This window comes from Argiope bruennichi, chromosome 1, assembly GCF_947563725.1.
Source record: "Argiope bruennichi chromosome 1, qqArgBrue1.1, whole genome shotgun sequence".
Classification (NCBI taxonomy): domain Eukaryota; kingdom Metazoa; phylum Arthropoda; class Arachnida; order Araneae; family Araneidae; genus Argiope; species Argiope bruennichi.
The window spans coordinates 124,698,543-124,711,143 of NC_079151.1; the positions used below are offsets into that span (position 1 = coordinate 124,698,543).

Genomic DNA, 12,601 nt, shown 5'->3' on the forward strand with positions numbered 1-12,601 from the left:
AATTACGATTAATTTAAAAAACGACTCGGCTTTTTTTTTCATAATTAATTTAAAATTACATGATGTATATTTGTATTCTTTTAAACATCATTTATGAAATGTCCGGTACTTATGTAATAACTGCATATTGCATATTATTGACGAACTTTACGTTTAGCCGCATGTCATTGACAAACTTAATCAAAACTAACATTATATGGTTGGCGATTAATCTCTGGTTGGAGTAAAGATGATATATTTGGCGACTGTTTTGATAATTAATCGCTGGCATAGAAGTTAATGCACAATCATAAATTTTGGCGCACAATATGTTTTTGCTACAGCAACTACTAGAGTATGCACAAGTACGCCAAATACCTAATATAAAAGTTGCAAAGAAATCACGAATTTCAAAATAAATGATCGTAAGCGAACTAACTAACAGTGAAGAAGAACCTCGTTCCTTTTCGAAATTTTACAACCCAATATCTTTCAGAATTCCCATGAATTAGATGCTAACAAAATGCATTTCTTTTTATTAAAATATGCCTTGTTTGTTTTCCAGGACGAGCAGCGAAAACTTTTACTGCACAGCATGGGTCTAGCAGACTTCGCCAAGCATTACAATTTCGAGGTGATCGACACTTTCAACATAACCGTGCCAAGATACAAAGATTTCCTGCAGGGTAAATGCGCTTGCCACTTTCACAGAGTAAGTAATGACACTTTTGAATCTACGTTTCAAAATACTTATTTTATTATAGCAATGTTTTTATGGTGGCTTATTATTATCTATAAATTGCGACATGTGCGATAAAAAAAAACCCTTCAAAACCTTCTATAAAGCAGACAGCAACCACATTTAACTTATAATTACTTCTTCAATAGAAAGTTTTCTCACAATTTTAATTGGTTTTTAGTTAAAAATTAATCAAAATATTAATGGTTTTCTTCAATAATTTCTCAGCATATCACTGCATAACTTTTTACACCTCTTTAAAATTAAATAATAAAAGGTTTGTTAGTGATCCTAATTTTATTTCCGTACAATTTTTCCCAAATTCAAAAACTTTTTTTAAATATTGTTATAAAATTTAAATTTCTATAAAATGTATACTTATTTTTTTTTTAATTTAAACATTTTTCAACAATACTTTTTATCGTTTTACAATAATTACTGGATTTGGTACTTGTCAATAGTAACAACGACCAGAAAGTGCCAAATAAAATTTCGCCAATTTGGCGATTTCAATCGTCAAACTATATAGCACGATAACAGAGCAAGCTATATAGCATGTGGTCAAGCACTGAGTATATTTTTATAATTTGGAGAAATTTTTTCTTGGTGCTTTTTGGTCCCCGTTAAACAAGAACCTTGGATTTATTCTTAATAAAGATTAAAAGTATTTTTGTGCACCTTAACTCTGCAATAAAATTAAAAAAGGAATTTTTAAAATAAGATGAAAAGTAAATGAATCAAATAACATTATCATGTTACAATGTTTCAAACAAGAAATTTGAATCTGTTAAATTTCTTAAATTTCAGGTTGTGAAAATTCCGTCTGTTGATGATAATTTTCCAAGATGGCGGACCAGAAGAAACACAGGGACTGGTGGAAATCGCCAAACTCGATTCCACGTTGAAGGCCCAATCAATGCCATTTACAGTGAAATTTTGCTCAGTCGGATTTGTTCCGATTTCTACTTGGACACATGATTGCACTCTTCCGATGCCTACATGTGGCTCATTAAAGCAATTCATTTTCTTTTTCAATAGAGTCTTTCCTGAGGAAAGTCTGTATACGTTTGATACGTATATCTAAAAAAAAGTTCATTAAGAAACCACGCCAAGAAAAGCAGCCATTTGGCATATTCCGGAGGTTGGCGATCTTCTGTTTCTTCAAGTTGCAAACGGCGCCAAAAAAAATGAATGTGTGATTTCAAAGCGTGGTGAATTCGAGAATTTGTTTGAAGTGTATATTTGCGAGAGCATTTAAAGAAAATATAATACAGATGTCAAAAGAATCATTTATTTTGATTGTTTTTCTTTTTATTCAATTTATCGTTCTGTGGTTTTAGGGTATATTCAAGATTGTTGGAAAATTTCTGCAGCAAATAATTTTTTATGATTGTTGCGTCAAAAATGGAATGTGTTTTAGGCTTCGGAAAGGAGACAAAACAATGAAATTTAGTTAAAGAAAAAATAAGTTAAATTATATAGTTACCCCCAAACTTATATTGCCACAATTTGTGACATTATATTTGCATTTCAATAGGAAGTGGAGGAAAAAATTACTTACGATTAATGGCATTTAAAGAAATAAAAATTAAGCGATAAATGGCATTTAAAGAAATAAAAATTAAGCGATAAATGGCATTTAAAAAAATTTCTGCAGCAAATAATTTTTTTATGGTTGTTGCGTCAGGAATAGAATGTGTATTAGGCTTCGGAAAGGAGACAAAACAATGAAATTTAGTTAAAGAAAAAAGAAGTTAAAATATATATTTATCCCCAAACTTATGTTGCCATAATTTGTGACATTATATTTGCATTTAAATAGGAAGTGGAGGAAAAAAATTACTTGCGATTAATGGCATTTAAAGAAATTAGATAAAATTGTGAATTTCATTGATTTATAATTATTCATTAATTAAATGTTTTAAAATGATTATACTAACGAAATATTTAAAAATGGTAAATTAATCGAGTTGGCAGAATTGTATATTTTTAATTACTTTTGTGCATATTTTAAGAACAATAAAAATTTTCTTTTTTTTTCATTACTTTTTCGTAGGAACATTCTGCTTAAATTTGAATGTTCAGGCATTAATTGGGAAAAAAGAATTTTTTTTCCACACATGTTTTATTTAATTCTTTCACAATTTGTATTTCTAATCTATTGTAAAACTAATCGCATCTGAACCATTATGAGAAAATTATGGTCGTTTAAATAATAAGAGAAATTCCGTATTTTGAGAGGATAAATTTTGAATAAAAATCATTCCTGATTCAGAATAATCTTGACATAGATATTGTAGTCTGTTATACCATAAGAAGTCGACAATTTTTTCTTTTTCGTGGAATAATCTTAGTATTATATTTAGTTTCTCGAATTTTAAAATTTCAAAATATTTTAAAGAGATTGAAATCTTTAATAATTATCCAAACCGTATGGATTTGAAAGGAGTGACACAAACATTCAGACCTTTTGTTTTCAATCACTTCATAAGAATTCGACGGTTTTGTCCTTTTCATGGAAAAGCTTAATAATGATTTTCGTTTCCTCTAATTTAAAAGTTTCAAAATTTCTAACTATTATTAACGAGGTTGAAACCCTAGTAATCATCTTAATCATAAAAGGTATTTAAAACCACTCCAAAAATTTTCCATTGACTTGAAATGTACCCATTATTATACTTTTTGTACATTTATACGTATTTTAAACAGGGAGTGTCGTGTCAAAACGCACAGTGAAGAGAATAACTGTACTTTCTGTATGTAAAAAAAAGTGATAACATATAACGCTTTTTAATTGTATATGAGTCAGTAAGAGGTTTATGTATAGTTATATGCTTTTCATTATTCTATTTTGCTTTAACTTATTTTCTGTGATTTAATAGAGTTTATTTTTGGTACGCATTATATAATATGAATGATGCGATGGTTACAAATGCATCATCAACTGTATATTCCGAAATATTTATTTTTATCTTTGTTATTATGTAAAAAGCATCGACGGCATTTATATGTGGTTTGTCAATGTGCTTTAGCTTGCCTTGGACGACATACTTATGCTTCTAGCATTAATTAATATATATGCTTAGTTGTTACTTAAGTCACTTGAAGTTTTTAAAGGAGGTTATATTTATAATTAAACTAGCCGCCTTTAACGACCAGCCGATTCGCCAATCTTAATGTTCGTTTAAATTTTAATAATTAAATATTTTACGCAATTCCAACTTTAATAGATTCTTCATCAAAATATTTTAAAATTCAAATTTTGATAGTCATATAATTCACTCATAATATTATAAAGACCTTCAGTTATAACGTAATATGTTTCTCTCTAATTTTCTGTTACCTCTCGTAGAATTTATGCTTTAAATTAAAGTGGAAAGAATTAATCTGCAATTAATATAATAATATTTTTTACTGAAACAAAACACTTTTTTATAATATGATTACTGAAAACAGAGTCACTGAGCTTTTAAACTTTATGGGCACTAAATAATATCTTCCTTAATTTATGTAATATCTCAAGAATTTGTCAACAAATTTTTCTCAGATTCATCATGAACAGATCGATTCATTAACAATGTTTAATTTTAAATGCAACAAACACTCAGAAAATAAAACGAATCGTTTAAAATAATCGGTTGAAAACAGGTTAAAAAAACTACTTAAAAAACGATGAACTTAAAACTATAAGCGTATACAAAAAATATATATCTAACATAAATACAATTTAATTACAAAAACATGCAACTAACCTAAAAATAATTTAAATCATCCGTTGATAATGATTGACATGTGAACAATCAGAACACAATGCGCATGCGTGAATTTTCATCGCCAGTTACGGTAACGCAAATGCGTGATTTTTTCTACGCCAGTTGGGGTAACGCTATGCAGATTATACATTTTTAATTTCCTTTATTCTGTTTTATTTTAATTCAAAAGTACTTCAGAATGAATCTGAAAGATCGATTCATTATCAATGTTTAATTTTAAATGCATCAAACATTAAGAAAATAAATAGAACCGTTTCAAATAACCAGCCGAAAAATCTTAAGCCTAGCCTCATGACTGTTGGGAAAAAAACTGAAGCCGTACTCATTTGGCGTTGGGGAAAATGAAAAGTTTTTTTTGGCAGGAAAGTTAGTTTTTAATTAATAATTAAAATTCTAATTAAAAAATTCAAAAAAGGGCTATCCTATCTTTTAAGTTAGATGAAACTGCACACGGTGTGCAAATTTGATTAAAATCGGTTGTTTAGGAGTCCATCGCGGACAAACAACGTGACACGTAATTTATATATATTAAGATATTAGTCTTAATTTCATAGATAATCTATATTAAAACTAATATATTTGCGACGTTGAACTACTTCTTCGTCCACAGATTACAGTGCTTGCATAGCTTAATTATAATTCTGCTCTTTTGCTCTATTTTAAAAGTTAAAATTATGGTTATTGCAGTAATCTATCGACTAATTGAAATTTGTTTCATAACCAGTTTTATAATTTGTAAGAAAATTGAAGGAAATTTCAGTTAATCACTTGTTTATTGTCCATGATTCCTCGAATTAATAATTGCTCGAAAATTATTCATACTGTTTCTGAAGCAGAAAGGGTTAAACCAGGACAATGACAGCACAGCATATTTGAAGTGAAAATACTTTTTTTAAACGTATTTTAAGTTTTACTTTTTCGAAACTTTTAACTACCAAATCGGATCTGCCTTTTTTCACACTAAAAGAACAAATTTTTAGTTTAAATTTCCGTTAACGCTGGTTAAAAATTATACCACAAAACATGTTCACTTTTCTCACTAATTATCTTTATCTGAATAATCGTTTTATAACAAATGAAGTCATTAAATAATACATTTCAAACAAGAAGTCGTTCGAATATTAAAATGAAATTTCCAAAAGGACTGACAAAAATCTATTTAGGAGGAGTGTGAAAGGAAAAAATGGTATTCAAAAATTGTCAATTTTTGAGTTTTTTTTAATGATTAAAGATAGCTTGTCTCACTTCGCAGGTCTAATAACGTCATTTGTCCTTTTTTATGCATCATTTCGGCATGTGCACTTATTGATTCTCTGTGCAATTCTAACTTGCCAGAGAAAAACAATTTGAAAAATTAACCTGTCAAAGGAAAACAATTCCAATGCGAGTCGAGATTTCCTGGAGTGATATATAAGTGTTCATAACCAAACTATAGTTTTAGATTATGATTTTTAATCGATTTTAATCAACTCCTTAAAATTATTGAAATCTAAGTAAAAATATATGTTATCAAAAAAAGTATAAATAAATTGATATGAAATAATCGCCGAGAGTTGCGTTAGCTCTAATGGAGGAATCGCCAATGTTCAAATTGAATAATCTTTTAAATGAAGTGAAAAATATTTATCTACTATTTATTACTTAAATGTATACAGGAAAATAGATGTAATAAATTTCAAACCCAAAAATTAATGAAAATCCTCAGAAATAAACAACTATCACGGTAAATGAAGTAAGTAAATGGCATGAAAATATCTCAATTTTTGAAAAGTATTTATCTACTATTTATTACTTAAATGTATACTACAAAATAAATGTAATAAATTTCAAACTCCAAAATTAATGAAAATCCTCATAAAATAAACAACTATCACAGCAAATGAATTAAGTTTTCCGAAAATACCATAAATTATCTAACTTTTCAGACAAAAAAAAAAAGGCAGTATTGAAGCATTGTTTGCACAAATTCCTGACTATTTTGTTTGCATTGATGCATCCTTTCCCTAAGCTAAATTTATATTATAAATATTTTTTTTCTTTTGCTTTTGTTCTTTGATTAAATAATAGCAAACTTGAGCTTCATCTAGGTAAAAAAGCATAAAGTGTGCTTTACATATACATATCTGAAGCCTAAAGCATTGACAACTCACTTGTAATTTCGTTGACAAAATAATATGTACTTAAATTTATGTTTATAAAAGTACAAGATATTTTCAACCATGGTGACACAATTTTCTAAATAATTAACCCGTTATGAGCACACACAGAGAGAGAGAGAGTATTTGGATGCAAGGAACTCCGTTGATGATTGTAAAAAGTATGCATGTTGTATTTTAATTAATACAAAAGATACCAGAGTGTTGTATTGTAAACTTTTTGTATCCAAGATACGTGAATTTATATAGTGGGATAACGAATCCTCGGCAAAGAAATGAATGCATTTGCCAAACTCATTTGTTGTTACTTATCATATGAATAGAGTTTAACATAGATTACATCATTTTGAACAAATTTTATACAGAGTTCTGTATAAAGTGCGGCATAATTTTTAAAAAAATATGCACAAAACATGCTTTTATTGATATTCTAGTTAGGTATGTAACATTTGTGCAGAGAGAATGTAGATTGCATTTGAAAAGTTTGAAGATGTTTATTTTTCAAAATATTTATTAAATTATCAATACTATTTAATTAAATCATATACTTTATTAGATTACTCACCAATTTTTTTATGCACTTTGATATTTTTCATTACATGTTTAATTTTCAAGTATTTGTGCATATATTAATACCTTGTTTGTGACTCAGATTAACTCATAATAGCTCACACTACATGGTAATAATCGTACTGCTGATGCACATGCGTCTATCCTTAGTGCAAAGTGTGAACGATTTTTTTTAACTTTAATAAGCGGGTGGAGTTTTTTTTTCCGAAAACTTAAATAAAATTACTCTAATTTTTAAAAAATTTCTATAATTTTTTTTTGCGTCTGGTATAATAATTTTTTGTGATTATAACCACTTGTTTGAATTTTCAGAACTGTAAAAGAACTTCTTTGATACTTATTTAAGCCCATCCACTTGCCAAAGTTGAATGAGTTCTCGCCAAAAGTCGTAACCTAACAATTTTTAATGCAACCCAAAAATGTTTTTTCAACATTTGTGACCGTCTCAGATGGCTGATATTTGACATACTTTTGAACTATTAGTATGCGAACATTAAAGCAAGCATTATTTAAGAATATAAAATTACATTTTCTCTAAATGCATATCAAATGTACTTCGTGAAATTAGTAAATTTACAGGTAACGATGAATCCGGAAAAATGAATGCTTAATTTAATTTATTCTGAATTCATAGAAATGAAGTATAAAAAAATTTCCCAAACAAAATATCCTTGAACTTTTCAAATGCATTTCCTAGTTATTGTGAATATACTTAGAATTTCATTTATAAAATTTTACGATACATAATGTAAATAAATACATTTAAAGACTAGAAGCATATTTATGTAAATCATATTCAAGAGAAATATTGAAAGTTGAATTGTATTTTATGCTGTAGAATTTTATGACTAGTTGCAAAATATTCAATGACTAATTATAAAAATTATGAAGCAGTATCCTATAATTTAAATTTATTTTTTTAATTATCCCTTTAATATAAATTTTGTCATTTGTTATATGAAATTGACTTGACCTAAATATAAAAATCATGATAATAGAAACATATTGCGAGTTGAAAGTCTTGTATTATTCGTAATTTTTAAAGGTTTCTTTTTTTTTTCTATTTATAATATTATATTTGTTCAGAATTGTTTCGTCATTGGATTTCTGATTATTACGTATGCAACCAAAAAGAATCGTAGTTGAAATTTTTTGAATAATTTAGTGAGTTTTCACTTTATTTTCCAAATTTTATTTAATTTGTTTTAAAATTATGTTACTTTAGTTTCATACTATTTATACAAATGTTACTTTGACTGTTAGTAATCATTTATAAAGGCACTTCTAATTTTTCAATGATAAGTGAGCTAATTTAGGTTCAGTTTCCTAAAGAGTGATTTAACCGTTCAGAAAAATTCAATTATATTAGTATTGAATATTAAGTGAAATTATAAATTTTATAATAAATTCCCTAATAACACACAAATATTGTACTATATAAAACGATATGACGCAATATTGTTTATATCGAAACATATTGTACAATATCATATAGTGTGCTAATTACGACTGAGTTTGTAAACGTATTTGATTTTTATTTTTTTGAAATCACGCTCAAGATTCATCAAAGTTACACGTTTTCTTACAAGATAATAAACAACAATTTTCTATAAGATATCTTAGCGCTAGCCCTTTCCACTAATTGCTCATTCACTTCTCCCCCACCCCCACCCCTATAAATTTTGCCTTCTCTATCCACGGTCAAGTTAACTAAAATCATCCATCTCACTGAAATTATCGATTTCTGTTGAAAATCTGTCAAATATATTTATGATATGAGAACTGAGAGAATAATTAGATATGTTGCTACATTTTGCACGCAATTCGTTCAGTTAGAATAATTTCAGCTTCAAATCTCATTAATTCGTCAATCTGTTACAGATATTTTTGGTGACGGATATAGGGAGATTGTGTTCCTCAATTATAGAATTACAAAAAATATTTTTTTTTCCTTGCATGAAAGATGTTCCAGTATTAACCAATAAGATTGATGGGTTTACTCAAATTAAAATGAAATGACGAACAAAGTAATGAGATGTATAAAGCGGAGTGACGAACAAAGAAGGAGCGACGTCTTAAATGGAGTGACGATTAATGAGATTTGAGAGTAGATTACTTTTCTTGTGTAAATCGCAACGGCGCACGATTGTACCTAAAAAAAAAGTGTCAAATCTATTCATTCCGAATTTCGACCAAAGAGAGAGCCGGAAAATTTTTTGATTAGACCTAAGAGGATGGTACTATTTTGTCGCCAAGTACACAATATTTTCGCCAACTGTTAAATCTAACACTGATTTTGGCGAAATGTTATTTGAAAAATTGAAGGTGGCGGCAGTACCGTATTTTTAAGTCTAACCAAATCGTTTTCTGAGCGTGGAGCATCCGTCTTAAAAACACCTATAGTCCAGTAATAGCACGGTTTCATTGTTAGTCAAGTAGATGAGTTACATTTGTAATGTAGAATACTGTTGGTGATTGACAAAGTAGCATTTTGTAATGCATATAATACATATATATACAATGTTGCATTGCTGAATCCAGTATTTTGAGATTGAAACCCTTTCATATTGTGATTCCTGAGAACTTATCCTTTGCTACTTTGAACTGAGCATTTTTAAATACTTTCTGTGCCTTAAAAATTTTTAGTTTCTTGTAACCTGTAACAATGCTGTTGGAGAAAAAAAATGCTGATGTACTTTTTTAAGATTTAAAATAAAAACCTGCGAAGAAATGTAAATTTTGCTCGCAGTGATGCTATGATTGAGTTTTGAAAAAAAAAACCTATTATTTCTTATGGAAAACCAAATTATTATTAGTATATTTAAAAATATTATACTATTGTTCAGAATTAAAAATTAAAAATCATCGGTTAAAAAAGTCGTATTGGCTAAAAAAAAGTCGTTTTGCCTATTGTAAAAATTGGCTAAAAAAAAGTCGTTTTGCCTATTGTAAAAATTGGCTAAAAAAAGTCGTATGTTAAGAAGTTAGTACTCTAATGCATCGTCAACGGATGCCAAGACGACATTGCCAATAATGAATTGGCATCCATTGGCGATATAAAAGGATTGTGACTATTAAATTTCCAATTTCCTACATTACTATGAGCGACGAAATGTGGTATGAATACTTGAATATATCTTGTTCGATTGATAGAAAATGAATATAAAATGTTATGTAATAATGCAATTATTGAATATTATGAATATTTATTGTAAAAAGTGTGTGTATATCAGATGATAAAAAAAATGCAAATTAATGTGAATCAATGTGTACTAAGTAAAATTTTATTTTATTTAATTTATTTATTTATTTTTTAAATAAACCCCGCCTCTTCCAGTATACTTAAGTCATATTCCTCTTGTTATTTCAATGCTAAGCATATACAATTGTGTATTATTTATAAAGTTGTATTATTAAAATATGAATAGCTAATTTTTTTTTAAAAAAATGTAAAATTTTGCTAGTATTGCGCTAATTATATTATATGTAAATGTAAATATTCAAAATGTGAAGATTCAAAACTCAATTATGGCATACTCAGTTTTTGAAAGATTGCTACCACAAATTTAATTAATTATTATAAAATCATGTTTCCCAATAAAACCTTAATTTACTAATATAATTTATTTTAATTAAATATTCTCTTTTGAAAACCTTTAAACTGTTTTCATTGCTACCTTTCTTTTATTTTTAAGGAAACATGCCATCAGAAGTCATATATCATGAATTTTCTGAACACATTTGTGTTGAACGTTGAGGTAATAATACATTTCAGATTAATAATTAATGATAACAATGAATAAGATTTATTTGTAAGTTTGCAACACAAAAATTAAGTTTAAATTCAATTCGTAAATTTTAGGGCAGAATTACCTGTCTGAACTTGATCCTTGCTTCACGAAAATCCAGAAAAAAATTTTAAATTCAATTCGTAAATTTTAGGGCAGAATTGTAAATGTTTTGTGTGATAATTTTTCGAGAAGAAAAAGAGAATTTATGTACAGGGAGATTTAGAGAAAAATTTATATCAGGAAATTTTTTAAACCCCTGCAACTGTAACAATTTTTATTCAATTATATGACAATTTAAATTAGTATAGATTTGAAATGAAGTAAATATTGAGTCAAAGGAAATACAGATAGTATTTTTTTATTCAGAATTTTTAACGTAGTCGTTCAGAATTTGATGCTGTATAAGTTATCTTCACAAATATTATTTCATTTAAGTGAAAGTTTTGCTGTATAGAAAGAACAATATGTATATCTAAAATGAATATTACGGCGTATAATCTAAAACAAATCGACTAGACTTGGGCTATGTCCGATTGCCTAAGGTTGCCTTTAGGGTGATTTTTCGCCAAATGCAATCCTATCAATTTTTATTACAACCCTAAAAGTATTTGTTTTTGTTTCTTTTAGCCATCCAAGATGATGGGCTTTTGGTATATTTTCGAATGATTGGTGTGCGTGTTTTTTCCCCCATGCTTGACAAAAAAAAATCGAACACTAATCTTAAATATTACCTCACCAATCATTTGAATTCGAAATTGAAGTACGTCAGTTTATTAACCTGAAAATAAAACAATGATAGAATAAATCATAAACCAAAGCGGAACATTTCCACTAAAGTCGCTATAGAGCAGAAATGTAAGAACTTTTATATTTTTATTATTAAATTTTAGTGTTTGGCTTTAACGTACATAAAAAAAAACTATAAAACGATGGCTTTGCATTTAATATTAAGCATTTCATTTTGTTAAATTCCGCTTCGTAGAGTTCTCATTGTAAATTTTAAAACAAATGAAACTTACTATTTTATTTTGGTGGCAATCTTTCAAATGCGCATGCACGCCTTACGAAAGTATATCACAGCTTTAAATTTAGTATCCTTTTCCAAAAAATAAAATTGAAATCGGATCCCCTGTTACCTGGTATATGAAAATGAAATGTTCTTTCTCATTTGAATGCACTGGCACAATCAGATACTAGTGACCATTTTATTATTCACGCCTCAGTGCTTTTGCATGCCTATGTACAAACATTTAGTGCAATAAAGAATCGATTTATTGATTGTTTATATTCTGTGTACATTATTTTTGCAACGCAACGTTGTTACTCTAATTTCCACTATAAAATCGACAATGATTTATATATATATAACATAATGGTAACATTTTTGCAACGCAACGTCGTTACTCTAATTTCCACTATAAAATCGACAATGATTTATATATATATAACATAATGGTAACATTTTTGCAACGCAACGTCGTTACTCTAATCTCCACTATAAAATCGACAATGATTTATATATATATAACATAATGGTAACATTTTTGCAACGCAACGTTGTTACTCTAATTTCCACTATAAAATCGACAATGA

The 12,601-nt window shown here is 27.9% G+C and overlaps 1 protein-coding gene across 3 annotated transcripts in view; it reads left to right on the plus strand.

Annotated features, from left to right (window-relative positions):
- Window positions 1–12,293, plus strand: part of LOC129987574 (cadherin-like and PC-esterase domain-containing protein 1) — a 373,319-nt gene extending 361,026 nt beyond the window's left edge. For all 3 annotated transcript variants that reach the window (XM_056095568.1, XM_056095666.1, XM_056095622.1), the window contains 2 exons: window positions 545–691; window positions 1,526–12,293. In XM_056095568.1, coding sequence (XP_055951543.1) covers window positions 545–691; window positions 1,526–1,696 — 318 coding nt within the window. In that variant the 3' untranslated portion in view covers window positions 1,697–12,293. The remainder of the gene's footprint in view (window positions 1–544; window positions 692–1,525) is intronic.
- Window positions 12,294–12,601: the final 308 nt, after the last annotated feature.